Below are 27,600 nucleotides of genomic sequence, written 5' to 3' on the forward strand. Positions count from 1 at the left end.
GTTATGAAACCCTGAGAATCTCATTAGATCTGGTGTGTTCTCTGTTATTATTATTTTTTTGTCACTTCAGAAACAGAGTTTTTTATTCAATAGTGATTTATTAGAAGTTTACAAGAGCAGAATGTTTCTTTCCTGAATATAATGTTTATCTTATATATTTTCTGTAACACACTTACGTTTATCAAAAAACGAATGGAATTCTAAGAAAAATAAGCTACTTACCGTTTTCTACACAAATGTTTCCAAAAATGCTTTTCACGTCCATTCGAAATATATGTCATCAATTTCAATACAATTGAATAAGGAACTAGCCTACTTCTCAAAATTTTATACAGTACTTTATAATAAGTACACATATTTTTATGAATGAAGAAAAAAAAATTAAAGTAACTCTTAAATTGAGCAGTTCCATCATTTCTGATTTTCATTTCAGTAAGGTTTGAACTATTTAACCATACCTTAAATAATAGGAATAGTTTTATCATTTTCACAGAGAGAAAAAAAACAGAAAGTTATGTATATAAGTATTATTTCATTTCTAAAATACACTGTCTGATCCATAAAAAGTCTAAACATAGTATTGCTTCCATTCTAGACACATTTTGAAAGAATGAACACTTCAATAACAAATTAAGTGTTAACACATTTATTATTTCACTACATACAAATTTGTACTTTTATTAACTTAATAATCAACGAACAGAGAATATTATCAATGATCACATTAAAAAGAGGGTCATACATAACCTTATGATATGAATCACAGATTCTAAGTATTTGAGGCAGATTTCACATACCGGTTTTTCCTTTATAGACAGAGAAACTTCATCTACTAGTAGATTTTACTGAAAAAATTTCAAATGTTATTACGACTGTAACATTTGAGGATTTCAGGATATGTTTCTCACCTGCTACACTACTCAATCATCAATAATAATGTATTGCATCTTCAACTTTCCATGTTATTACTACTTTGAAATTCATTCTTAATGATCTGATTACTCTTACCTGATATCCACTTTATATCTAGCAATCTTATTTAAATATATATATACAGGAATTTTCAAAGAGAGAAAGCATCATCATTTCTAACTTAAAAATTTATGGACGTTATAAACTGTGAAACCTGCCATTAAAATATCAATGGAATTATACTACAACTTGGTATGTTTTACTGTATCTGTCCAATAGTTCTGTATAGTCATTGCTTCTAAACTATTGAGGAAGGAATCGTTGTCTAAGCTATACATCTCTTCTGAATTATCCTGTAATAAGAGTAATATTTTCAAATTAAAAAATGAAATTCTCATCAGGGGAAATTTTAGGGGAAAAGCTATTGTGCTAAATTCAATTTACCTCAATTGATGGACTTACTAGAATTTGGATACAAGGGTAAAAAAATAAAATCGGTGAGGAATTAAATCTATAACCTAAAAAGAAACCTCAGAAATTAGTAACTCATAAGCATGTATTATTTAAAAAAAAAGGAGAGAAGCAAAACTAAGTAAAAAAAATCAAAATTCCCCAATACAAAAGTAAACTGCAACAAAAGAAAACTATAATTTGCTTACTCTTACTGAAGTATCATCGAGGTATCCGCTAGAATCAGGATTACTGCAATGATCATTCAATACTTCAGCTCTATTGAATCCTCTGTTATTATAGAGGAAATAACCAATAGAGCAAAATATTGCCACAAGAAATACGCAACATAAAAATATGCCAATAATCTCCATTGTTGACATCTTGTCAGTAATTCCATCCTTCTGAGCAATACTTATTTGCTCTGAATTTAGCAGCCAATTTTTTTCATACTTGGTTACATTTTCAAAATATGTCATGTTCATGTCCGTACTATTGAAGTCAGTGAGAAAACTTGCATTTACTTGATTGTCTGACATTTTCATGAATTTATTGGTTATATTTTCATTTATCACAGAAGTTTCCTCTAAAATATTATCTTTTGAGTTGTTTGAATTAATGGAGATTTGCAGGAGGCTATCTCTATCGACTGAAGCATTCTGAAGTTGATTTTTGAGATATTTCTGAGTGATCGAAGGAGTGTTTAAAGGAGTGCTTAAGTCGGAATGAAATGAATTATTATTTTTTTCTATATTTGAGGTGTCACTTTTTGATTTGAAAGAACTCTGCCAATTTGGTGCAACTGTACTAGTGGTCCTTTGGTCTCCCATCACATCTAAAAATAATAATAAACAGGCATTATATATGAACATGATATAAATAACAAAATTTATAAAAAAAAGACGAACAGGCTGTTCAAGTTACAACTTCAGATAAATTATGAGCATAGTATCTAATGAATTCGAACAATTCCAGTAAAATCATTCAGCGATCAACATGAAATACAAATTATCATAATGAAGCTTTAACTATGTTAATGAGAAACATGGTAGATAAAACACGACGATATCCATCCAGATAACCCACAACTCAGATTTATTTGAAGTAACGATTATCCGGAAAGGGAAAATAGTAAGGGATAAACTATTTATATTACAATGATAAGAGTCAATCATTGAAAAATTAAACGAGCTATATGGTGACCAAATAACACAACTTAAGAAAGTATCAGATTATAGAAATGGGAATACTAACGAATTGATTCAAAAAAATTCGAGTCTAAATGCTCAGCATACCGAAACTAATTGATTTTACTTACTACAAAGAAAAAACACTGTTATCCAATACCAATGCATCCACAAATATTGTCATGGCTTCATATCAAGATATCATAAAATAGTTCATCATAGATGTCCAATTGAGTCCATGTAAACATTTTTATAGGGCTAATAAAGGTTTTCATAAAAAAATTCATGTATTTAGTCACAATCAAGTATTGCGATTTATTTTAGAAATTTAATGGAATTTATTGAAATTCCATAGTATTTTATACACGACTTTTCAAACGGGGTCGAGCATTCTTTTCAGGGTGGCAATTATGTAGACCATTAAGTCTAAAAATTGAATTTTCGAAGGCGCAATAGCTTATTTTCCAGATAAAAACATCGTAAATTCAGAACAATGATTATTTAGTAATCAAATTGACTTCTGTCATTTGTCACAATACATTTTCACTATTGATAAGTGATGGCTCATAGCATTTAAATATTTTCTTATCTTTAGTTGAATATGACCTCAGCGACTGAAAATCTGTCAGAATATCCCACAACCCTTTTTGAAAATATTAGTCTTCAAATACCCACCTAGTCGATTATCATGATTTAAATAATTTATTCTCCTTCATTTCATAAATTCTAAATTGATACATTCATACATATACTAATAAAAATGACTAGAAAACACTTTTGACAGTGGTATGAATTGAAAATTTTGTATACGACGCGTGTTCATCTGACAGCTCACTAGCAAAGTGAACCAAGAAATGAGTACAAATGTAATGAAAAGATTGTTAAATTTCTTCTCTGTATCTTCCTTCCGGTCGTGTCATTGAATTTTATGTTAATGGTTAATAGTTCAAGGAATAATAAATTTCGAATGAAATGTGAAGTTGTGGGCCCTTTTGTTTCAATAATGAAAAAAATATCCTGTTAAATTCACAATGATTTGATAGAGTTAGTGTGGAGTAAGTTTAATATTTTTTACATATGATGAGAGGCCGTATAAAAATTAGTAATATTAATTTACGTAGTCGCTTCAATCTCAGTTTCGTTGCATAAATTCATTACGTGGAAAGTAAAATTTCCTTGAAGTTCCTTTTTCTAAAATCGAGGTCGAGTTGTCGTTTTGTTTAATTGAAACATGACAACAAATGTATTTGCGGTTTCCTTGAGTGCTTATTCCTTTTGATGAGTTAATTTTGGAATATCCTATTTCCGTTTACTCGTTTCTAAATAGGTACTAATTTGTACACTAATTTATATTTATTTATAAAAAACTCAGCGTTAAGTCGTATTTATGAATATATAGATACATAAATGATCGATTCATTATAAAAATTAGATTAGGGGTAATTCTTTCTTATTTGGATTCGTCTAACTCATTTCGAAATTTTATTGCCAACAATTTCTTCTATAGATAATTGATATGTGGAGGACTCATTCGAAATTGAATTGTAGGTTGACTGCCCAACTAAAAATTTCAAGGAACTTCTTTGAGTGAGTATACACCTCTTTTTTATCATTTTAGAATATTCTGTTGTGAATGGAACAGTAATCATTAATAAATTATACAAGTAGAATTATGTATTTTCTCCATTTAGAAAAATTATATTTTTGGATAAGTTGAAAATTTTCCGTTTGATTCATTAATAAAAAATGTAATCAGGTTTTGTACCTTTTCCTATGTTTGAATTCATTTCCCCTTATAGTCTATATGTAGTAGTCAATTGGAAGTGTCAACAGCAGGCCGTCGACAGAAAGCATAGGTCTCTTACAAAATAACATTATTAATTAACCATCTTTGCATTTATGTTGCCTTAGCAGCTTTTCCTCAAATTTTTGGTTACCAGACTTATGGCGATACATTTTAAAGTCTTGCCTTCTGTAAAACAATACTGATATCAGTTTTCTTATTTGTATCATCTAAATTCATCTTATTGTTCTTGCTGTCCTATCAATTAATTTTATTCACTTTCAATCTAGCCAAGACGGACTTTTTCGGTGGAAATCCTTTTTTTTTCATTCATTCAATGCCACCTAGAAACTTTTCAAAAAAGTGTATGTGTCACAAAGAGACACTGTAAAGGTTATTGAATCTATTTAAAAACGAAAACTGAGGTTCAATTTTGTAATGGTGTAAAAATGTTCACCTAGAAGGTGCTTATTGACTTCACTATTTCCCTTATAATACAGTGAAGAAATCATATCAACGTCTACACTTGAGAAATTCTATCTGATCAAATAGAAGCTATTCGAAAATGTCAAATGACTTAAAAATATTATTATTTGTTTCCGTCAAATTAATTGAAATTGAAGATATATATATATATATATACGAAGAAACAGCAAAATCAATTAATATGGTGGGTGTTCACTACATGTATTGATGTTGATATAAATAGAATAAAAAGATGCCCTCACCTGTAGGTATCTTTTCTAAGAGTTTCACTAGAATTTTCACTTCAAAACGGACCACTTTTTTATTCAAAATGACAACTCATTAAAAAAAAAACGAAACTGCAATTCTGGTGTTATATAAGCATTGTTTGAACAATGATATGATAAACATGGGTGATAAAATCAAAGTTAAAGAAATAACTGCTATTTCATTTTATGAGAGATAAGCAATCGTTTTAATCCTATGATTCCCCAATAAAACTAAATAATTTTTAACAAAACAAAATAGGAAAAATTAGTCAGATGTGCCTTATTGACAAGCAGGCCTGTTTTCATTGAAATAAGCATTATATTTCAGGCACTTGTGGTATTAGCATTAAATCTATGCCAAGTATCTAACACCCATATCAAATAATGCTTCGATTTTCGAAAACTTACAAATATCGATTTTATCCTGTAAATATTTTATGTTTAAAAAATCAAGTGCAATCAACTTAAACATTCAATTGTTCCCATTCATAAATTTGTGACCAACATGGGAAGTATCTTTGTTTTGTTTACATGGTTACCTACTCGTGTTTAGTATTGTTGTTTAAGAGAAATTGATATTGCACTAAGTTTTCTCTATATCATGCAAATTTAACAAAAAGCAATTTTTGTTTGTTTCAGGTCAGCGTCATGTCGTTTGACATGACTTTTTATAGGTGCAAATTTTGGATTTCTATTATTATTTCAACGTGAATTGGTAAGTTATTACGTGATTCATTTAATGGTACAATTCAATGATAATAAAAATCGAGTTGTTCGCGTTTTTTACCATTTTTGAACAGATAATGAGGGATAACTGCATCCTTCAAGAAGATCGATATCCGCAATCTCTTTGTTGATAGATGAAGTTTATTCATGTACAAAGATGATCTTCTGTCTAATGAAAGTTATTTTGATGTGACTTCAATCATGACGAACTAGTATCTTTTTTTCCTGTATATTCAGTGATTTTTCCTAAAATTTACACTATAGGTACGTCTCAATTATGATTTTTTCGATCAATATCGATTTTAATTCGAACAAGCCATTCAGTTTTTTCACAGCACACCATTTTGTCAAGTTTAGGGCAGATTTTCAAATAAATATTTTATCTATTTCAAAAATCTCAATGCACCGGCTGACTTTTTCACTTTCCAAAACTTAAATCGACAATTCGGTGAGTGGATTCTTTGAAATATATTCAAGCGAAAATTTGATTATTCATTCTCACAACACTATCTTTTTTGGCCAGGAATCTAAAAAATTTTAAGAGAAGCTATATAATAAAATTCAAGAAAAGCCACATATATTTTGCTTCATATGGTGTATTGAAGAAATTAAAGATCACTTTTATTCTTTTTTTTTGGCCAGAAGGAGAAATCTGAGTTTCGACTCTTGTTGAGATTCTAACATTTCCAGTATGTGCAAATATCTTGCAGTGGAATTGAAAGAATATGTAAAAAGAAAACTTTTTCCAAAGTAAATATTTTTATATTATGTAGAAAGCTACGTAGGACTGCTAAAAAGGACTTGGTAACCAAAAACTCTGCTAACTAATGTGTCACTGTGTTTCCTCGTCCTATGCTCCCAAAAAGTCAGCCAAATGCTCATACCCTATCTATTCAAAATCGGACAAGTAGAATGCGAAATATTGAGATACCAGGACTTTCACGTTTGCGCATGAGCAGGTACATCAAGAAGAGCTGAACTATTACTACTACCCGATCCGAATGTCCACACCAACATTGGATCAGTAGAATGCCAAATATGGAAGTCACAAACCTACCTTTGGTAGACTTGCCAACCTTATAATAATATAATATAATTAGGTGGACAAGATCTAAAGAAGTGACTACACGTATCCGGTTGCAGAAATTACAACGCCAGGTTGAATGGCCTATATGTATACTGATATACGGTATCCAAATGGTTCAAAACCAGAAAGAGCTACTGACATTGGAGTATATGTGTTCAAATTGAGGTTATTCCGCCTCAGGAACTCTCTTCTTGCAGGCAAAAACTACAGCTGTTTGTGAATGCGCACATGAGTGTCTTAAAAGCATCCTCAAAGACTTAGCCAAATTTCTCTGTCCTTAAATGCCGTAATATCATAAAGCAATTGGCTGCAGGTCAGAACTTGACTCTTCTATGGATGCCAAATATAGCGGTTTTGTAGGTAATGACCAATGATCTAATATTATTATACCAACTGACAAAGAAACTGCAACACCCAGTAGGATCTGTTTAAATTAATTTTTTTTTTGTAAAACATAGATGGTATAGCATGGAGTAAATGATTGAATTTGAAGAAAAAATTCGTGAAGGTTTTTTCATGTATGAATTTTTTTTTACTTAAATATGTTCAGTTGTTGTTAAAATGCATAGAGCACGTGTACGCGGAATTTATCGCCAGCTATGTGAATTTGAAAGAGGTCGAATTATTGATCTACAGGAGGCGGGGTTGTCATTTCGAGAAATCGTTAACCGCAAGAACAGAAATCCAACTATTGTTATGAGATGTTATCAAGCGTAGTTTGATAATGCCCAAAATCGAAGAAGAGTAGGTACCGGACGTCGAAGGGGCACAAATGAAGTTCAAGATCGACGTTTAAGATTTATGGCCATAAGAGATCGATCTTTGGACGATGAGTGGTTAGGAGAACAAGGCCATCCAGTAACAGTCCGAACAGTTTACAGCCGGATAAGGATTTTTGGACTGCAGCATTATCGATCCCATCTTGTGTTACCTCTGATGGTTGAGTATCGCCGGCAACGATTACAGTGGTGCAAAGAACGTAAACATTGGAATGTGGAATGGCATCAGGTCGTCTTTTCTGATGAATCTCGATTCTCCTTGGGTGCACATGATGGCCGAAGAACGGTTAGAAGAAGTCGAGGAGAAAGACGTGAACCTCAGTTTGATGTTGAGCGTCATGTACATAGGACAGTAGGCGTTATGGTATGGGGTAATATTGCACATACAAGTAGGACACCTTTAGTATTTATTCGAGGTAACATGACAGCGCAGCGTTACCTTCAAGCAATAGTGATGCCATATGTTTTGCCTTATCTTAACCGGCTCGAGAATCAAATATTTCAGCAAGAAAATGCCCGACCTCATGTTGCCAGTGTTAGTTCAAACTTTTTCGAAGCGACTCATGCGAATCTTTTGCCATGGCCGCCCAGATCCCCCGATCTTTCGCCCATAGAGCATGTTTGGGACATCATGTGTAGAAGGCTTGGAAATTTACCTCTGCCCCCACGGACTTTGGCGGCGCTGAGACATGAAGTACATGTAGCTGGGGATAGTATCCCTCAAGAAGAAATAGAACATCTTATTGCATCAATGCCGAGACGTGTTGGGGAGTGTATAGATAATCGCGGTAGACAAAAACACATTATTGACAAATTTATTAAAAAAAATTGTAAACCCTTCATTCGCTCCTCCAAATTCAATAATTTACTCCTTGCTATCCTATCTATGTTTTACCAAAAACAAATTTAAATTTAAACAGCTCCTTCTGGGTGCTGCAGTTTCTTGGTTAGTTAGTATATTAGATCATTGGTTATGACCAAGCCAATGGAATTGAAAAAAGGGCATGAAGGCTTACATCTGCTGGACCCCAAGCCTTCTTTGGGCTTGAAAATGAACACTTAGGGTAGCTCTCCAGCAGTCAAATTTGAGCAACCCTGACTCTTGGAATTTTCGCTTTTTTTACATCTAGCAGCTCTACTGAGGATGCTGACGGGTCACTGTGAATACAAGTACCATATATATCTGTCGGCAGGGACTGTATTCTCGACAAGTGATCTTTCAAAACGTATACGCACAGTCAATGTTCAGAGCACTGAAAGAACGTATACGTTTTGAAAGATCACTTGTCGAGAATACGGTCCCAGATTCTGAATTGAGTAGTGGAACGTCGTATTCATAAAAATATTGTTGTTAAAAATTAATAACCAGCAAGGCTTACGTAAGTAAGAAAATTAAGTCTTATCTAGAAGCCTTGGTCCTTGGTATGACTTTGATATATTATTAGGCGGTAGAACGAATAAACTTTGTTTAAATATTTTCGAATGACAGTATTTAGTATAGTCAATGATTTTCGAATGTTGCCTAATTAAATTTAAATTTCGTTGAATTCTTATATATGAATGAGGGATATAGTAATCATCTAAGTTTTCGAATTTTACAGAAGAATTCCGTAAAACTTTGTTGTTTATTTGAATCATATCCTCATTAGCTGATGATCAGATAACTTGAAATTTTATTTTATCAATCAGAAATATTTCTAGCAGAATTTGGTCATTTCCTGTGACAATAAATAGGTTTAGAAGAATTTTCAGTCAATCTTTTAAGTCAGTTAATCAGGTAGTAAATATATTGTTTTATTAGCATTGTTACGTTTCGATCTTACTTATCATCTTCCCACTCATTCTTTCGTGAAGACTACTAACGAGGTCTAGTGAACACAAGTGAAATAACTCATTCATTCAAGTGAATTGTTGAAAATCTTTTCGGAATTTATCTAATACTATCCGATTCACGTTGGCAACTGTCTGGCGAAAAAAAATGTGAAAAATCCCCCTCGAGCATCTATCACACTCTAAAACGGTAAGATTTGTCAACTTAGAAATTTTTACAGGAATATTTTTTTTTCAATGAAAATTCATGTTTTAGTGCATAGTGGCTCATGCTACACGACAAAAAATTATTTAATAATGTCATCGTTTGGAATTTCATGTTTGTGTAACAGGCCAATTGTAAAGTCACCGGTCTTACATAGTAAAACACATTTTTTTGGCAAAATTCTATTTTAATATTCAAGATAGTTGCCTTCGAGGGCGATACAGCGATTATAGCGATCTTCCAACTTTCCGATACCATTTTTGTAGTACGATTCGTCTTTCGCTTCAAAACAGGCCTCAGTTTCGGCGATCACTTCTTCATTGGTGCTAAATTTCTCTCCAGCGAGCATTCTTTTGAGGACTGAGAACAGGAAAAAGTCGCTGAGGGCCAGATCTGGCAAATACGGTGGATGCAGAAGCAATTCGAAGCCCAATTCATGCAATTTTGCCATCGTTTTCATTGATTTGTGACAGAACACATTGTCTTGATGAAACAGCACTTTTTTTTCTTCAAATGGAGCAGTTTTTTAACGATTTCATTCTTTAAACGATTCAATAACGCTATATAATAATCGCTGTTGAATGTTGATGGTCTGGCCCTTTTGGAGGTAATCAATAAATATTATACCTTGCGCATCCCAAAATAGTGATGCCATAACCTTGACAGCTGACTGTTGTGTTTCCCTCGCTTTGGATTCGGCTCATCGTGTGCAGTCCACTCAGCTGACTGTCGATTGGGCTCCGGAGTAAAATGATGGAGCCATTTTTCATCCATTGTATCAAATCGACTCAAAAATTCAGGTTTATTGCACTTAAACAGCTTCAAACAGTGCTCAGAATCATTAACACGTTGTTGCTTTTAATCGATTGTGAGCTCGGTGACTCGAATCGATTGTGAGCTCGGTGCTCATTTCACCAGATTTATTTATTTATTTAATACATTAATTCTACAAATCATCATTACATTGATGTTCCCATAGAATGAATATGTTTCATTTTTAAAAATTAGTACAATGCAAAAGTAAAAAACCCACATTATGAATATGTCATTTTATAACATCTGAGTGATCTTATAAATAATTTTAATGAATTTTTCTTCTTTACTTCTTCTGGTAAGTTGTTATATTCCATTACAGCCTGGTAGATCGGTGAATTTTTGGCTCTATTTGTTCTTATATTATCTAAATGGTAATTGTTTATTTGTCTTGTCTGGTAATTATGTACGTCTAATCTTTTTTTGAGTTCTGTGTTGAATTTGAGCAGGCCATGCTCCATCTTGTATATCAGTTTACACTGCTCAACGACCTTTGTGACCTTCATGTTGGGTATCTTTAGTGTGTCATATAACTCAGTTGTTGGAGTATCATGTGGTAGATTATATATTACCTTCAAAGCTCGATTTTGCAATCGTTGTACCCTCTGTAAATTGCTGACTGATGTATTTGACCACACACTAATCAAGTACGCCAGCACAGAATGAATATTCGAGTAATATAATGTTTTTTTTTGCTTGCTTACTAAGATAGGGACTAACTGTTCTCAATGCTCCAATAAGAGGTGTAAGTTTACGTGACAAATATTCTATATGTTCGGTCCATTCCAGTTTTGTATCGATATTCAATCCGAGGTAGGTGTGCAAATTTTTTTGATTGATTTTGATTTAATTTATTTTGATGTTTAGCGGCTTTGAGGGTTTATTTTTTTGTTTGAAAAGGAGAGCAACCGTTTTTTCCACATTCAAGATAAGTCTGTTTTCAGTTAGCCATTTCTGAAACTTTCTAAGGTCGCTGCTGTAAAGTGTCTAAATCCCTACCCTCGTAGAACAACGCTGTGTCGTCAGCAAACATATAGTACAGAGCCTCCAATCCCAGAAGATACAACAATGGACCAATCACTGTTCCCTGCGGTACTCCCTTCAATACCCTTTCCTCTGAGCTTCTTGTCGTTTCTATTACTGTGTGATGTCTTCTGTTCCTTAGAAAGGTTTCAATAAGGGTATGGGCTTTATTGTTTATTCCCATCTTTTTCAGTTTCCCCAACAGTAAATCGTGATCAACCATGTCAAAGGCCTTTCTCAAATCTATAAACACTACTATCACATAATTTCTCGCATCTATACCTGTACTTATTCTTTGTACTAGATCTGTTGTGGCACCAAGGGTTGAGCTATTACTCTGAAAGCCATATTGATAGTTGGAAAAATTGAAGTATGAGCAGATTCTGTTTTTAATTACTGTCTCTAGTAGTTTAGAAAATACTGATGTAAGTGCTATAGGTCGATAATTGTTGGGATCAGTTTTATCTCCTTTTTTATATATTGGGATAATTTTGCTTTCTAGGCATTGTGTCGGTATTATCCCTAATTTAAGTACATTGTTTCTATAATATAACAGGTGTTCATTCATAACTGGATATAAAAGAATTAACTCATTAAACTTAGCATACTAATCCATGATGGTTGATTTTCCTGGTGCAGACCCCAGAAACTCTTCATCAAGCTAAGATTTTGCTTCAAATGTATTTTTTACATTCGAAAAGCAATATTTCATCAGCACACAATTTTCTTTTTTTTTTTCATCTTTTTTTCAAATAACAAAAGTAGCTACACTCACAACGCAATATCTCACAAACTAATGGTCGGACTGCTGTCAAATTTTGACACGTATCGTTTGAAGGTTGGTTCTAACTAAAAATCATATGGATTTAATAATAATAATAGCACCGCCATCTGTGCATCAGACCGGGGAATTTTCAATTGGCCTAATATGACATAATATAACGAAATTAACAACGCGTTACGGTGCAATACTTCAAATATGATCTATATTAATTTCGGAAATTTGAAATCTTCAATATGCAAAACCGTTCCAAATCTTGTTTTTCTTTTAATTTATAAATATGCATATTTGATCACAATGAAAATTTTCAAAAATGAGAATTTCAAGCAAAAATTTCACGTAAATCGCTTAACCAGAACCATAGAAAATTAAAGAATATAAAACAATAACAAAAAATTGGCGTGAAGTCGGGAGCCCTTGAAGACTACATATTTGTATATTTACCTTTGTGCTTTTGGGTTTACTTTAGTTTTTTCTAATGTACTTCTGTTTAATTAAATTTTTTTTTCATTTCTGAGCTTTTATAGGTTCCAAACCTCAGCTCTTATTTCATGTAATAATAATGATAATACATATATAAAGTTATGTGGTCCCTAATTGCGCAATTTAGCGCTCAAAACCTCCTGATTACACGTCAGTGTACTTTCCACAAAGATACTTTGACTCGAAAACTCAACTAGCTCTACGTTATTATTGATAACATCACATATGTTCATTGGAAGAATAATACGATATTTTAAACAATCAATTTTGCTTTTCAGGAATGGGGGTGCCATGTCTTGCCCAGGTGCGAATGCTGCACTTGTCGTTAATAATATTAGCGGCAATATCTTTCCTGCTTTATGTTTGCTACATGACATCTCCACAGCCGTCAACTACTGTTTCACCGATGAGATTAATGGACACCGATCTTCTGCATATTTTCAATACAAATCTATCACAACCGGACCTAAATAATAAAAACCTATCAGCACCTTTGAACAGAGTGTCATCAGAGGCACCCCCATCACGTCAAAGTTTATTGAAATTCTTTGCAAACTCATCTAATAATGAAGTTGACCTTTCTCGAGGTGTAGCTGCTGAAATAATATATGAATCGGGACATGTTGATGTTAATCTTCAAATTTGTCCTAATCAAGGGAGATACTTGAAATTGCTTATAGCTGTAACTTCGGCCCCTTCGCACGAAAGTGCAAGAACAGCTATTAGGGAAACTTGGGGTAATGTTGCAATACGTAAAGATATTGCGGTTGCGTTTATGCTAGGTTCTACCTCAAATGAGACGGTCAATTCAAACATCGAAAAAGAGCAAAATCTGTTTGGCGATATAATTCAGGGTAAATTCATAGATACCTACGATAATCTCACTTTAAAAACAATTTCCATGTTGGAATGGGTAGATAAATTCTGTCCCAAAGCCAGTTATGTACTTAAAACTGACGACGATATGTTCATTAATATATCCAAGCTTTTAGATTTCATTTTGAAACGCACTTATGAACCTCGTGCTATATATGGAAGATTAGCTAAAAAGTGGAAACCAATTAGAAACAAAAAATCTAAGTATTACATATCTCCGCAACAGTATAAGCCAGCGATATTTCCAGATTTTACAACTGGTCCTGCTTATCTTCTACCAGCCAATTTGGCCAAAGAATTATATGTAGCTGCATTGAATCATACTTATTTCAAATTAGAAGATGTATTCATTACTGGAATTGTTGCAAATAATATTAAAATTCGAAGGATTCATGCGCCTGAATTTTTGAATAAAAAAGTTAAATTAACGCCATGTAATGTACAAAAAGGCATTAGTATACATATGATAAAAGGTATTGAACAATATGACCTCTGGAAAAAATTGCATGATACTACAGCTAAGTGTAAATAGCATCTCTCGATTGAAATGCGTAATAACAATCAAAATTTTCTTCGAATGAAGAGCTGGTATTACATAAGAGGGAAACATTGATGAGTTATTTCATTTTGATTTATTCTTTATTTTCTTGCAATGCATGTATTATTTATGTTTGTGTGTACCAGCTCTTTGTTGAACAGGATAACTCATTAGTTCATTCAAAGGTAAAAAGAGATTATATTTTATAATTCACTTCATCGGTATTATATTTGAATCTGATTTTAATGAAAAAGTTGATAATAAGGTATGAAAATTTTTCTGCCAGAATACTCTCATATTACGGTTAGAATTATCGCAATGTTTGAAACTTACCATTTAAGCAAATGATTGATATTCAATATCAGTATAAAAACGATTTTTTTATTATGCAAATAATATGCATCCCATAAAAAGTGGAATTGAAGGCATGTAGAGTTTTATCTATTTTTAATAATTCAAGTATTCCATTATAAACAAATGGAATTATATACTTAGGAAGAATTAGATCTTACAAATCACCAATGAGTTAAAACTGTAACTGAAAGACAAACTGTAAAGCTGTGAATTTTGCTATTTAAGTATTATACAATTTTGTTCATAAATTATATAATAAATTTTGTACATATTATTATAGAACTTCATTTTAATAGATTTATCAATTCAACATTTTATACACTCGTAAATACTAAATCAATTAGTAATTAGAAAGCAGTAGTCACCATTAATTATCCTCGTTTTGCGGGGGAACATACACAAATGAATGTACTTCTCCTAATACCAATTCTGAAAAAACAAAAGAAAAAATTTGATAATCAATTTCAAATACTACAAGTTTCGACAATACCTCTCCACTTCTCAACTGGAAGAGTTAAATCTTCAATGCTCTGATCATAAGGTGCCGATGTTGGTTCATCATTTGGATCAGCATATGATGCAAGATAAGAGTGAGCTAATGCTTGCTCTGCAGTGATTCTTTTATCACTATCTAATTCTAACATCAAACTCAATAAATCTACTGCCTTTGGGTTAGCGCCAATGAAGTATTGATGCAAGTCTTTCTTCTCTAAAGGTGGTAAAGATTTTATATAAACTTTTGCCTGGAAAATATAATTACAGACAGTTATTTTGAGTAAGAAAAAGAATGCTCACACTTTCTGAAGTAATTTTTTCCATGAAATCTTTACTTGGCGTTCCTAAAATTTCCATTATTAAATTTAACTGGTGAATATCTGAGCACAAGCTGAGGAAAATTAGTTATCCAAGTTTAAAATTTATCATTATTTTGACATAGTTGTCAATCGAAATTAATTTTGGTTCATAAGTGAAGGATACGATCAGAACCTGGAAATAATGTCCTGCCTGTCAAAAGTTCTGCCATAATACATCCGACTGACCATATATCTACAGTTTGATTATAATGCATCCAATTTAACATAATTTCTGGTGCCCTATACCATCTGGTAGCAACATATCCTGTCATTTCAGTTTCTGTTGGTCTGGCTAACCCAAAATCTAGGATTTTCAATTCACAATCTTCATTCACAGCAATATTTGAAGGTTTCAGGTCCTATAACATTACAAAATAAATAAACCAAATACAATGTATTATTCTATACCAAATATCACCCTGTGTATAATTCCTGCAGAATGAATATATTTTAAACCCCTTAGTATCTGATAAACCAAGAATTGAACATGATCATCTGTTAGTTTTTGTGTTCTGATGATATTGTTTAAATCAGCACCCATCAAATGTGTAACTAAATATATCTGAAAAAAACTGTCACGAGTATTTGAAAGATATACTCATAATTAATTCTGCTAACAATTTGGATTTAATATCATCCAGAATTGCAATAGGAGGAATAGTACAGAACATTATACTATTAATAACACACCTGACTATTGTCATGTTTAGGATAAAAAACATCCAACAGACCAATTACATTCTCATGTCGCATATGTTTCAGTAATTTTAGTTCTCTGTAAGTCCTTTTTGCATGAACTGCTGATTGGAAAGGACGAGCAAGTTTTTTGATAGCTACCTTTTTACCAGTTTGAGTATCCAAAGCAGAACTGAAAAAATGAAATCTTAGTATAAATTCTTATAATTAAAAAATAATAATGCATTTTGTTCAAAAATGTAATATTCTTCAAACTCCAGATAATATGTGACAGAAGAGAACGACAAAATAATGGTACATTTAAAATTCATACCAAACTTGCCCATAGGCACCTGAGCCCACAGCTGATAGTTTCTGATATCTTTCTGGTACTTCCCATACCGTTTTGTTGACTTCAACTTTATGGAAATTCATTCTGATTTCGAAATTATCTCGAATGAAAAAAGAACAAAATAAATAATGAAAATAATCACTGGAAATAAAATAATGTTTGAAATTGTCCTATGACGTAAATAGGAATTAAATGAAATATTCAACCATAGAATACACTTTAATTAATAAATGTTAACAGATTCAAATAATAAAACTGCTTGTTTTTTCACCATTAAATCTGAAATGATACTAAAATAATGAATACTAAATCGTTAATAAACTCTTCGCAAAACAATTAAATTGATCCTAAAATTAGCACTCGATTTCACATTTGAAAATAAAAAAAAATATACATAAGCATTGAATCTCTGTACTTGTCAAACATATAAATATTCGACAATTATTAGAAATACTCTGATAGCTATTCAGAAAAATATCAATAATCTACATATATTTTTGTGTAACCCATAAAACTCATTGTCAAGGCAGAGATAACCGTCAAGGGCATCCCTACAATTAGCTCAAACAACAACTGTCAGATTGACATTAATAAGTATCAATTATCTTATCTGTGTGAATTTTCTCAGTTCTATGTTTTTATTGTTTTGTTATGTACAAGAAGAAAAGCAATTGATAATACTAAAAATTAAAGCTCATTGTAATATTTTTTACAGAGGAGAAATAAAAAAATTATAAAATTTTCCAGATATAGGTGATGAAAATGATTCGGAATAGTCTATATTGTAAATTTTTGTAGTGAATTATTCAAGATGGAGGGTGGTTATTTTGTTTTCATCTGTTTGTTCAGTTTTGTGTTGAAAGTGAAATGTAATGAATGTTTCGAGGTTTGTTCATGCCTTGGTAGTCACATTGATTGTACCTCCCATAATCTAAGCACTATACCAGCAAATTTGCCTGAATGGTCAACACATCTGTGAGTATGTTGCCTTGGAGTTTAGATGTATATCATTGAATTGTTGTTTTCTCTAGGTATTTGAACAATAATCACATTAAAAATTTGAATGTCGCTATTTGGAAGAACCTTACAGACATTCAGGAGTTGAAACTGAACAAAAATGATATCGAAATCATTCCTATAGACATTTTCGTACATCAACGACACCTCAAAATTCTGTAAGTTTATTAATATTTTTGGAGAATTGATTATTCTATTGATTGTTTATTCCAGTGAACTGAATCGAAATAAGCTGAAGACTATAGAAGGATTAACTTTCAAGTCTTTGAAACATCTGGACACCCTGAAATTAAAAAAGAATGAAATTAATCACTTACCTGATGCTGCATTTTATGGACTTAAACGACTCTACAAGTTGTAAGTTTTTTAAATAATTTGTTTATATTTCGTATAAAAAATTGTTAATTTCAGGTTTTTGGATTACAATGAAATTTCTTCTATATCTAAAGAATGGCTGTATGACTTACAAAATTTGAAAGAACTATCATTAAGCCATAATAAATTGAACAAAATCAACTTAGATGCCTGGGAATTTTGTGTTGGTTTAGTAAACTTGTATGCATTTTTCTACTATGTATTACTTTGATTGAGTGCATTGTTGTTAACAAATTCATTATTTTAGGGATCTTTCATATAATTCCTTAGAATCTATCCAAGCAGATACTTTCAAGCATTTAGGAATTATGCAGAAATTGAATCTAAATAATAATAAATTGATGTTTATTGATGAAAATGCTTTCAATTCATTGACAAGCCTAAAAACTATGTAAGTAATTCAACTTTTTTTTAGCTTTTCAGATATTCATTCCATCTTATATTTCAGGTATCTTAATGGTAATAAATTATCAACAGCTATTGAAGATGCAAATGGGATTTTTCACAATCTAACGAAATTAACAAAATTTCATATAGCACATAATGGTATTAAATCAGTCAATAAGAACGCATTTAGTGGACTTCATTCTTTAGTATCATTAGATTTAACTAATAACAATATTACATCAATACAGGATAATGCTTTTGCTGAGATACCTCATTTAATAGTAAGTAATTTTCTCCTCAGATTTGAATAGATGCTTTCTAATTCTAAAAGTGGACATACCATACATATACATTTGATAGAACTGAACATATAAATTTTAATTACAATATCTTGGAGCTGAAGTTTCAGTGAAAGAGCCATCAAAGAAATATAGGAAAGAAATTTCTCTTCCAAAATTGTAGAATCTTAAAATGATTACCATTTTATTTTTATTAATTCTCTTGTGTAGCATTGATTTGAAGTTTTTGAAATTTTCCTACTTTTTTTTTATTAAGATGAATGATTTTCACTTTCAGGAATTACATCTCAACACAACATCATTGCTATGTGATTCCAACATACGATGGTTTCATCATTGGCTTAAAAGTCATAAATACACTGTCCATACCATATGCGCTTTTCCACCTGAGTTGAAAGGCAAGAACCTTCAAGAAGTGGAAACGAATGAACTGTCAAGTAATGAATTACCGAAGCCTAAGCTTTTGAAAAATTTAGGAGCAGAAATTATGGCACTCAAGGGAGAAAATGTCAGTTTACATTGTACTGCTCGATCAAGCTCTGGTGCCAATATGACATTCAGATGGAAAAAGGACAATGTGGAATTAGATGAAGAAGTGTTTGATAATTTTATACTTAGTCCCACCACACAAAAAGAATTAGATGTTGATTCAGTATTGAATCTGACATTCGTACAGAACTCGGATGCTGGTAAATACCAGTGTATTGTTTCTAATCAGTTTGGAACGGCATATTCCCAAAAAGCAACAATCTCTGTGTTGATATTTCCAACTTTCATCAAAATACCATCTAACATTACTGTAAAAGCAGGGGAAACGGCAAAGTTAGAATGTTCAGCGCAAGGTGAACCTCAACCCGAGATCGCTTGGCATAAAGATAGTGGTAATAACTTTCCAGCTGCCAGTGAAAGAAGAATGTTCATGATGCCGACAGATGATGTTTTTTTTATAACTGATGTGAAATTAGCAGATATGGGTATCTACAGTTGTACTGCCCAAAATGCAGCTGGAACAATTGTAGCCAATGCTACGTTGAATGTAGAACAGGAGCCTTCATTCGTAAGTGCAATGGAGAATATGGAAGTGAACGCAGGAGAATCTGTTGTTTTCAAGTGTAAAGCAGCTGGTGCCCCTAAACCCACCATACGCTGGCTGAAGAATAATCAACCAATTATAAGGACAGAACGCCATTTTTTCACAGCCGAAGATCAGCTGCTCATCATTGTCGATACTGTGCAGAATGATTCAGGTGATTATCAATGTCATTTGAACAATTCTCTTGGTCAACAAACAGCATCTAGCAGGCTTACAGTTAAACCCAGTGTTTTGAGTTCAAGAGACATGTGGGGCATAATAATAATTGCTGTTGTGTGCTGTGCTGTTGTTACATCTCTTGTTTGGGTCGTGATTATTTACCAAACTCGTAAACATATAGCTTCTTCTCCGACACCCGAACCTGCTGGTGCTTTTGCTCTACCAAAGCTTTATACAGATGATAATTCTGACAAAGACAGTGGAACTGGTGATTCTGCTAAACGAAGTAGTGATGATTTGGCTGCAGAGGAGTTCGATTTGATAGTCGAAAGGCCAATGTATTCTGTCAGAGAAACTCACACCCCACTTCTCCATTATTCAATTCCCACCAATCATGATCGATCTAAAAGTGAGGTTAGCGATTCAACAATAGCTTCTGTTTGATTGTTTTTTTTTATGATTTAATTTATTATCATGTTAAACAGCGTCTAATTCAGTTACAGTAGGCTCTCATTAGTCAACTATCATTACTACATAACAAGTACAATTGTACTTGTTTTTTTAAGTATATAACCTATTATTATTATTTGAACCTTCCGGGAACTGCGACCATGTAGATCCGCAGCTTTATGTTGGTCTTTTCCTAGCCCACAGAAAGGCTCAGGTCCAGCAGGTGTTAACCTTGATGCACTTTTTGCAAGTTCATCAGCTTCTTCATTTCTTTCAACCCCACAGTGCCCTGGTACCCATAGTAGAGTCACTTTATTGCCTCTGACCAGTTGCTTTATGGTGTTACGGCACTCCCAAGTCAACAGAGACCCCTGGCATTACGATTCCAGTGATCCCAGTGTGGTTTGGCTGTCCGTGGTGATGTAGATATGCGCCCCCTTGAGGCTCATTTTTAGACACTCCTGAGCGCATACATAAACAGCCAGTATCTCGGTCTGTAAAATCGAGGACTCACTTCCCAGGGCTTTAGAGATAATCAGTTTAGGTCCATATATCCCAATACCAGTATCTCTCTCTGATTTTGATCCATCGGTGAACCGTATGGATGACTTTTTGTCCAAACGATTCACGAAACTTATTGCACTAAGACGGTCATTTATAACCGTTTCAACCATGCTAGAGACGCATAGGTGACAATAGGGCGTATCACCGCTGTGTATAACCTAAATAGTGACATTAAATTTTCGTTTTGAGCAGTTACAGGCAGCATTTTAATTCACTTGGATGATTTTAACATATAAATATATATGCGACAAATTGTTCGAAGTGTTGAGTAGTTAGATGGGCACCTAACCTCTCTAATATATCTGTGATCTGGTCTCATAGACCTTGCAATATTTTCGATTCTCAATAATAGGAGAACCTACTGTTGATCTTCAGTTTTCAAAGAGAGCCTACTGTATATGTTTGATACTCGTAGAACTGCACAATTTTCATTCTCGCTCAAGACTACTTTTTGTACACCCCAGTTGTAAAAATTGGTACAGGCAGCTTTATATTGCCGAATTCACAAATTCATAAAAATGAGTAATTATTTGTAAAGTTCCAGTGAAGAATCAACTTTGATTTGAATAATGTATATATTTCTAAATGAGTATTTTTTTTAAGATGCTCGATACTTTGTCAGTGTTGTCTCCATTTGATTGGAATTTGTTTTAATTAGTTGGAATAATTTTGATGAATTACTAAGGAGATATATTTCTTGATGTACAATTCCAATGTAAATATGTATAAACGTAGATAATTTTTGAATCTTTACAAGTTCCTCTGTTAGATTTAAAGTTTTATCACTATTTATCTATTTTCTCATAAAAAAAGAGACCAACAACTAGATAATCATTGTATATATAATTTATCTTTTGAATGTTTTCTGGATGTAACTGTTAATTGAATTAATATTGTTTATATTTTAACTGTTACTGACAGTGTAACTAAGTATTATTTTTGAATTTTACTTGAGACTACAGTGAGGTCCAGATTGATTACAACAAATTGTATTTCGATATTACTAAGCACATAGTAATCTTTTAAGTATTGAAGTTTTCAGGTATTTTAATCATTTAAATTTCTTTTATTATAGCTCTTTTATTTTTACTGGTCTCATTTTTCATAGTATTATTAGATATACCTCATTGTGATGATTTTATTTTTGTTAAAATAAACATTTTTTTCGAATATTTGCACTTTTTTCCACCAACTTTACAACTTCACACTCATGGCAGTTCAATTTAATTTTAGATAAAATTTTTCCGGGAAGTTAAAAAAAAAAATGTCTGCATCTGGTAAATATACCAATTTGTTTTTATTTACTGAAAAAATATCTTTTTAAAAAATGATTATCAGAATATACAACAATATGAAATTAATTCTGGCTAAAAAGTTCTTGAACCCTCTGTAGGTTGGTCCAGTTGATATTTTGAGAATAAAAATATCATCAATAAATAATTTTTTAATCCTGAATAGAAACGATTTTTTTTCAAAAACAGCTGAAAACTTTTTGATGATTAAAAAGGTGAATGTTTCAGAGTAAAGAAAACAATGGAAAATAACGATTCTAATAATTTATAAAAATATATTCCAATAATTAGAAATAACAATAAATCATTTGCATATTTGGAATGGTTTATGTGGAATAAATATCTTGTGGTTTTCCACAGATTTAAAAGTATTTATACGATTCCCACCAAACAAAATGTATGGTACCATTTATCCCTATGTGCCCTAAATTATTACTTTTTATTAACCCACTTGTAAGATCCTGTGAATACGTAGTTATTTTGTAAGAGCAATTCGTCAGCTTCTTTAGGTCCTCTACTTCCATACCTAAAAAGAAAAAATAGAATCGTATTTCTAGATGTATTACTAGAGATATTTTTAAAACAAGTGCAGAAGGCATTGATATACTTCCACATGTACAAAAACGAGTCATGAAGTGAGGAGTTTTTGAATGAAAGAGTGTTGGTGATTTTTGCATTGAAAAATGTTGATTGGCAGAACTCTTTTCTCTATCAGAAATTTCACAGATAATAGATAAATCCGTGACAGGAGAGTTCCGAGTACCATTATATAATAATGAAATATAACCATGACATTTGTGTGAAACTGAGATATTCCCGCACGATTTTCTTGTACAAGGTATGGCAGAATGAACGGATTTGCCTTAAAATTAGAAAGAATTATACTTACTTATATGGAATAGGAACTATGTGTTCTTGTTGTATTTTATGGAGAAGTGGAGTGAAAATTCTCCAAGCTTCACTCAATTCGTCTGATCTCACAAAATGCATTTGAGATCCACAAAATACATCTAAGATAAGCCTCTCATAAGCATCCGGTAGTTTAACATTCTTAAAATTCCACAGAATTAGGTTTAACTGTTAATTCAAGAGTTACACAATATACACACCTCATATCTGCTACTATAAGTCAAGTCCAACTCGGTTTCTTCCATATCGAAAGCCATTCCAGGTGTTTTAACCATCATTTTTACATAAAGGGCTTCTCCAGGTTGAACCCTGATGACTAATTCATTTCTCTTAGGTTTGCCACTGAATATGTCGCCGGGAACATCTCTGAACTGTATTCTAACTTCAGCCTTGCGTTCATTCAAGGCTTTGCCGCATTTCAGAATGAAGGGTACACCGTCCCAACGTTCATTGTTGATCTTCAGAACAGCCATTGCATAGGTTGGTGTTATTGATCCTGGTGGTACAGTAGGATCATCCAAATATGACTGTTTTGCATCTCCTTGAAAAAGACTATTCGTCAGACAACTTTCACCTTGTTAGGACAACTTACCAAATGTGATAAATGATATTTTGAACAATACAATTGGTACGTTAATTTATTGGTATATCAAAAAAAGAATCTTACCTTCTCCTTCTTCATTGCCTACATATTGACCCAAGACAACATCTCTCAATTCTATTTCTGGTATACTTCTCAACACCTTGACTTTTTCATTTCTAATATCATCAGGCAAGCATGATATAGGTTTCTCCATAGCTACAAGAGTGAGAATTTGAAGTAAATGGTTTTGCATTATATCCCTTATTATTCCAAATTCATCGAAGTAGCCCCCTCTTCCTTGGGTACCAAATGGTTCCTTAAAACTAACTTGAACTGAAGATATATTGTCCCTATTCCAACAAGGATTAAATATCCTATTACCGAACCTAAACAAAAATATTATTAAGATGGCTAAAATGAGAAATAATCTATTTGAGTAATCACCTTAAGGTCATTAAATTTTGGACCATTTCTTTGCCTAGATAATGGTCTATTCTATATATCTGTTGTTCAGTGAATAAAGAAGCCAAATGATCAGATAGTTTTTTTGAAGAGGCTGAGTCTTTTCCAAATGGCTTCTCAATTATGATTCTTGTCCATCCCCTAAAAATTATTGAGTGAGTATAATGATCGATTGGTTTTGTTATTGAACTCACTTTAATGTCATACAGGCATTTCTTATATGTATTGTACAGGTTTCAAATACACTTGGAGGCAAAGCTAAATAGAAAATTCTATTTGCCGAAGAAGTTTTCTCATGGCTATAGAGCTGTTGATTGAGTTTCTCAAAATCAACTCGAGAGTCATAAGATCCAGCAAAATAATAATTCATTTTCCAAAATGCCTCATACTGCTCTTCTTCTCCATCTTTCAGCTAAAGAATATTAGGAATTTAAATATATCAATGTATTAAAAACGAAGAAATACTTTACTTTCATATACTGGTGGCATTTATTTCGAATATCTTCAATGGAAGTTTTGCTTCTTGCATATCCATAAAAGACTGTATTTGTTGGTAAAAGATTATCTCTGAATAGCCACCATAAGGTGGGGTAAATTTTTTTTTTAGCTAGATCTCCCTGTAAACAATTCCACTTATGATTTAATTGCGTTTACATTATTGACTTACTTACAGATGCTCCCAATATGACGAATACATGATGAATTTTTTGGTCGAAGTGGGTTCCATCATGATCCATGTCTTTTGAACTGAGTGAATCTCTGTATAAAGCGAGGCATTTTTCTATACTGGTACATTCTGAAAATATCATACAAGTCTAGTACAAAGACCTTTTTTATGTTTAGAAGTAATTAACCTTAAAATATAATTGTCTCGTTAATATCTCGAATGATTCCTTGACAAACTACTCATTTCCTCCTGTATTTGACTCCAATAAATGTACATTTGCCAAGATAAGATTAGAGTTTTTGCAAATCACATACTGTGCAATTAAAATTTCAATTTCTAATTCCTTCACCACCACTAATTCAGCTAATATCTCTAATATATTGATTCGATGTGGTAAAAATTTTGCAAGATCCATTTTCATTGATCTTTCCAATTGGTGTTACCTTTTTCAATATTTTTGGCACTTCTTCTTAGGGGCATAATTGGGATAATAGAAGAGTTACGGCCGCTCAATAACAAGTGATTCAAAGTAGCACAATGAAGACCAACAGACAGCAGAAATATTCTTTAAAATAACGATCTAACAAATGTGAAAGCAGTAATGAGGATGACTTTCATAGCTCCTCAATATCACAACTCAAGGTTATTTTGGTCCGCCGAAAACACTACATTTCATGTTGCGGTATTTCATTTGATAAGATTTTGATAAAAGTGAATTGCTTAGTGTTGGAAAAAAATTGACCACAAAAGCAATGAAAAATCATCACTCAAGAATTCACCTCAAGAGTTTATTCCAAAATAAGAAATTTCGAACATTCCTTTAGAACTTTAATCGATTTTGAATACAGCATATCATGTGAAAGGTACATTTCAATTATTGGTTTTTGATTGAAAACGATAAAATTTAAATTGGGAAAAATTAAGAAGATCTCCTTGGATATACGAAAGATTAAAATAATAGAACCAGTAGTTTGGTTGCAATATGTGTAATTGAGAATTGAGTACTTTTTTTGCGGCGTATAGTTTTTAATCGGTACCGTAAGATAGCGTTGCTACAAATATGAGACCACTGCTCGTATTGTTGGTTGCAGTATATAGATATTTTACCATTCTGAAACATCTTTTCATAAATTCTACCGTATATCTTTTATATTCTTTCAGGATTATTCTCTGAGTCTAAGTTACATAGTATTTACTGTATGTTTAATCTAAAGACTAAAATCCACTACATATGAAATACAAGTAAGAACGCAAATTGTTCTACTTCTCTACGCATATATGTATACTAAGTGCTGTTTTTTACTCATCATTCAGGTTTAAATATTATGAAGATAACGATAATTGTGCTATCCAATTTGCCAATTGCTCTAAGTTAATTTGGGTAAAGTACATAAGAAGGATAATGAAGGATTAGTGTCTAATATTTTTTAAATCAAAGTAAAAATATATGTGATATAGTAACGAAAACTAAATTCTTTTGACTTATTTTTTGATTATATACCTACCATTCACCTTTTTTTCAAACAATTGTGTTGATAAATAGAAGTCAAAATTTACAAAAATTAATTCGGCTGAATTCAATTGCAGATTCTGACAAGTTTTGCGAACAAATATGTTAGTATTGCAGTACCTATATTATTGATAATTGCTACCTTTCAAGCATTTGAGTCTACTGTACTAATCGAGTATCTTAAAAATTCAATTAAAATGTTCGGAAGTCGTGAAAAATATAGCCCATAAAAAAATCGAACTTTGGAGTTCGAATCCTACTCTCATAACTAACTTTTTGAAAGATGTACCTATACAATTTAGCAATGACGAACTAAAATAATATTCAATAATTAATATGGAATGAAACAATTCATTTATAACGAAAATACTATGTTATATCTTCCTTTTTTCAGTATTTCGCGCTATATCATCTTAATGATTTGGGTATAGAGAAGATGAAATTTATTTTTCATATACGTAACCTTCGATTCCAATAAAATTCTACCTCTGCTTTTGGGTGAGTTAGTGATGGACTAATAAAATTTCGTACATGCAAAACATTGAACTTCGAATTTCGCATTACATCAAATATATTGAGAGTAGACGTACTAGATCAAAATTTAGTTTTCGTAAGAAATTGCTTACCTGATGAATGATGGTTCAATGTACAGGCCATATCCGCTTCTATTTTATGAAATTTATTCAAATGAAATCAAGAAATTTTGTGTTTGTATTATTTACCCCACCTTCTGCTATGAACACAACACGCATACTACCTCAAAGCGCGATGGTATAATTTCCCGAATTGTTTTAAGACTATGCGTAGAACAATATATATATGGTGATGCAGTTATTATTATTCGAAATTCCACTCAAACGATTTTGAATAAACGTTCGATATATCGTTCAATTTCCACTACTGACTTCCATTGTTGGTGTACGCTCTATGTCAAACTGATCACATTGAGGATATAGGTAAAACGATTAATTTTTTTTTCAGTTAAAATACAGATGATGGTGACCGCCATATGATAATACACAATCTGTGAAGTTTCAGCTGAAAGTTTACTTTGAGCAAAAATAATCAAATTTCAACATTTGATTTGTTTTACCGGGTACTCTTTTGTTGTTTAATATGCATATTGTATGATGAGGTACCAAAATTTTGTTGGACAGCAAAAATTTTTCACACATATTCCTGTGCAGAAATAATTTTTTTGATCAATTACTTCCAATAAAAACCTTTGGAATTGCATCTATCCAAAGTTCAAAATGTACAGTCGAATTTTTTCATGAAAGCAACCTTGGAAAAATTTCGCGAAAAAAACCTTATTATCTTGGATCTTTCTGAAAACTTGATATCATGAAGAATTCTCCAAAGTGAATCCCGTATTGCAATCAGTTCTTCCC

The 27,600-nt window shown here is 32.2% G+C and overlaps 5 protein-coding genes across 15 annotated transcripts; 2 read left to right on the forward strand and 3 right to left on the reverse strand.

Annotated features, from left to right (window-relative positions):
• Window positions 1-512: 512 nt before the first annotated feature.
• On the reverse strand, window positions 513-5,207 carry LOC123686177. Of its 4 annotated transcripts, none has more exons than XR_006748415.1 (4): window positions 2,681-3,383; window positions 1,572-2,197; window positions 909-1,265; window positions 513-845 (listed from the first exon to the last, which is right to left on the reverse strand). XR_006748415.1 is itself a non-coding variant. In XM_045626185.1 (4 exons), the coding sequence occupies exons 2-4, from the start codon at window positions 4,334-4,336 to the stop codon at window positions 1,155-1,157; spliced, it is 759 nt and encodes a 252-aa protein (XP_045482141.1). In that variant the 5' UTR covers window positions 4,337-4,521; window positions 5,061-5,207; the 3' UTR covers window positions 513-1,154. The 4 variants fall into 4 exon arrangements, 3 of the variants coding, with proteins under 3 accessions (XP_045482141.1, XP_045482142.1, XP_045482140.1); XM_045626185.1 differs by lacking the exon at window positions 2,681-3,383 and adding exons at window positions 4,315-4,521; window positions 5,061-5,207 and having other exon boundaries at window positions 513-1,265; XM_045626186.1 differs by lacking the exon at window positions 2,681-3,383 and adding an exon at window positions 5,061-5,191 and having other exon boundaries at window positions 513-1,265.
• On the forward strand, window positions 3,383-14,835 carry LOC123686175 (beta-1,3-galactosyltransferase 5-like). 6 transcript variants are annotated; one of them, XM_045626177.1, is made up of 4 exons: window positions 3,383-3,415; window positions 4,098-4,136; window positions 5,706-5,781; window positions 13,072-14,835. In XM_045626177.1, exon 4 carries the CDS (start codon window positions 13,074-13,076, stop codon window positions 14,199-14,201), a length of 1,128 nt encoding a protein of 375 aa, XP_045482133.1. In that variant the 5' UTR covers window positions 3,383-3,415; window positions 4,098-4,136; window positions 5,706-5,781; window positions 13,072-13,073; the 3' UTR covers window positions 14,202-14,835. The 6 variants fall into 6 exon arrangements, with proteins under 6 accessions (XP_045482133.1, XP_045482135.1, XP_045482132.1 ...); XM_045626176.1 differs by having other exon boundaries at window positions 3,394-3,604; XM_045626178.1 differs by lacking the exon at window positions 4,098-4,136 and having other exon boundaries at window positions 3,394-3,604.
• LOC123686176 (mitogen-activated protein kinase p38b-like) lies at window positions 14,761-16,639 on the reverse strand. Its single transcript, XM_045626183.1, has 7 exons — window positions 16,425-16,639; window positions 16,106-16,283; window positions 15,834-15,977; window positions 15,540-15,774; window positions 15,357-15,436; window positions 15,052-15,304; window positions 14,761-14,990 (listed from the first exon to the last, which is right to left on the reverse strand). The coding sequence occupies exons 1-7, from the start codon at window positions 16,523-16,525 to the stop codon at window positions 14,929-14,931; spliced, it is 1,053 nt and encodes a 350-aa protein (XP_045482139.1). The 5' UTR covers window positions 16,526-16,639; the 3' UTR covers window positions 14,761-14,928.
• Window positions 16,640-17,041: 402 nt separating this feature from the next.
• LOC123686172 (leucine-rich repeats and immunoglobulin-like domains protein 3) lies at window positions 17,042-21,958 on the forward strand. The gene is made up of 7 exons (XM_045626172.1): window positions 17,042-17,417; window positions 17,474-17,617; window positions 17,673-17,816; window positions 17,871-18,014; window positions 18,082-18,225; window positions 18,283-18,502; window positions 18,798-21,958. The coding sequence occupies exons 1-7, from the start codon at window positions 17,254-17,256 to the stop codon at window positions 20,214-20,216; spliced, it is 2,379 nt and encodes a 792-aa protein (XP_045482128.1). The 5' UTR covers window positions 17,042-17,253; the 3' UTR covers window positions 20,217-21,958.
• Window positions 21,959-22,327: 369 nt separating this feature from the next.
• Window positions 22,328-27,144, reverse strand: LOC123686173 (glucose-6-phosphate 1-dehydrogenase). 3 transcript variants are annotated; one of them, XM_045626174.1, is made up of 9 exons: window positions 26,836-27,144; window positions 24,704-24,828; window positions 24,503-24,649; window positions 24,227-24,444; window positions 24,015-24,173; window positions 23,655-23,956; window positions 23,188-23,528; window positions 22,968-23,128; window positions 22,328-22,604 (listed from the first exon to the last, which is right to left on the reverse strand). In XM_045626174.1, exons 1-9 carry the CDS (start codon window positions 26,864-26,866, stop codon window positions 22,511-22,513), a joined length of 1,578 nt encoding a protein of 525 aa, XP_045482130.1. In that variant the 5' UTR covers window positions 26,867-27,144; the 3' UTR covers window positions 22,328-22,510. The 3 variants fall into 3 exon arrangements, with proteins under 3 accessions (XP_045482130.1, XP_045482129.1, XP_045482131.1); XM_045626173.1 differs by lacking the exon at window positions 26,836-27,144 and adding an exon at window positions 25,143-25,359; XM_045626175.1 differs by lacking the exon at window positions 26,836-27,144 and adding an exon at window positions 24,887-25,097.
• Window positions 27,145-27,600: the final 456 nt, after the last annotated feature.

The sequence above is a fragment of the Harmonia axyridis genome, chromosome X (genome assembly GCF_914767665.1).
Source record: "Harmonia axyridis chromosome X, icHarAxyr1.1, whole genome shotgun sequence".
NCBI classification, from domain to species: Eukaryota; Metazoa; Arthropoda; class Insecta; order Coleoptera; family Coccinellidae; genus Harmonia; species Harmonia axyridis.

What these genes read in the sequence shown, in the direction of transcription:
- LOC123686173 (XM_045626173.1), bottom strand. Translation starts at nt 25,179, where the DNA reads ATGCCCCTAAGAAGAAGTGCCAAAAATATTGAAAAAG. An exon ending in TCGTCATATTGGGAGCATCT is followed by an intron (nt 24,650 to 24,703) that starts GTAAGTAAGTCA and finishes AATTGTTTACAG; the next exon opens with GGAGATCTAGCTAAAAAAAA. An exon ending in AATGCCACCAGTATATGAAA is followed by an intron (nt 24,445 to 24,502) that starts GTAAAGTATTTC and finishes AATATTCTTTAG; the next exon opens with CTGAAAGATGGAGAAGAAGA.
- LOC123686172 (XM_045626172.1), top strand. Translation starts at nt 17,254, where the DNA reads ATGGAGGGTGGTTATTTTGTTTTCATCTGTTTGTTCAGTTTTGTGTTG. An exon ending in CCTGAATGGTCAACACATCT is followed by an intron (nt 17,418 to 17,473) that starts GTGAGTATGTTG and finishes TGTTTTCTCTAG; the next exon opens with GTATTTGAACAATAATCACA. An exon ending in TTGACAAGCCTAAAAACTAT is followed by an intron (nt 18,226 to 18,282) that starts GTAAGTAATTCA and finishes CTTATATTTCAG; the next exon opens with GTATCTTAATGGTAATAAAT.
- LOC123686175 (XM_045626177.1), top strand. Translation starts at nt 13,074, where the DNA reads ATGGGGGTGCCATGTCTTGCCCAGGTGCGAATGCTGCACTTGTCGTTA.
- LOC123686176 (XM_045626183.1), bottom strand. Translation starts at nt 16,525, where the DNA reads ATGAATTTCCATAAAGTTGAAGTCAACAAAACGGTATGGGAAGTACCA. An exon ending in GGTGCCTATGGGCAAGTTTG is followed by an intron (nt 16,284 to 16,424) that starts GTATGAATTTTA and finishes TCATTTTTTCAG; the next exon opens with TTCTGCTTTGGATACTCAAA. An exon ending in TCCAGTTGAGAAGTGGAGAG is followed by an intron (nt 14,991 to 15,051) that starts GTATTGTCGAAA and finishes TTGTTTTTTCAG; the next exon opens with AATTGGTATTAGGAGAAGTA.
- LOC123686177 (XM_045626184.1), bottom strand. Translation starts at nt 2,717, where the DNA reads ATGCATTGGTATTGGATAACAGTGTTTTTTCTTTGTA. An exon ending in AACAGTGTTTTTTCTTTGTA is followed by an intron (nt 2,198 to 2,680) that starts GTAAGTAAAATC and finishes TATTATTTTTAG; the next exon opens with ATGTGATGGGAGACCAAAGG. An exon ending in TCGATGATACTTCAGTAAGA is followed by an intron (nt 1,266 to 1,571) that starts GTAAGCAAATTA and finishes CTCTTATTACAG; the next exon opens with GATAATTCAGAAGAGATGTA.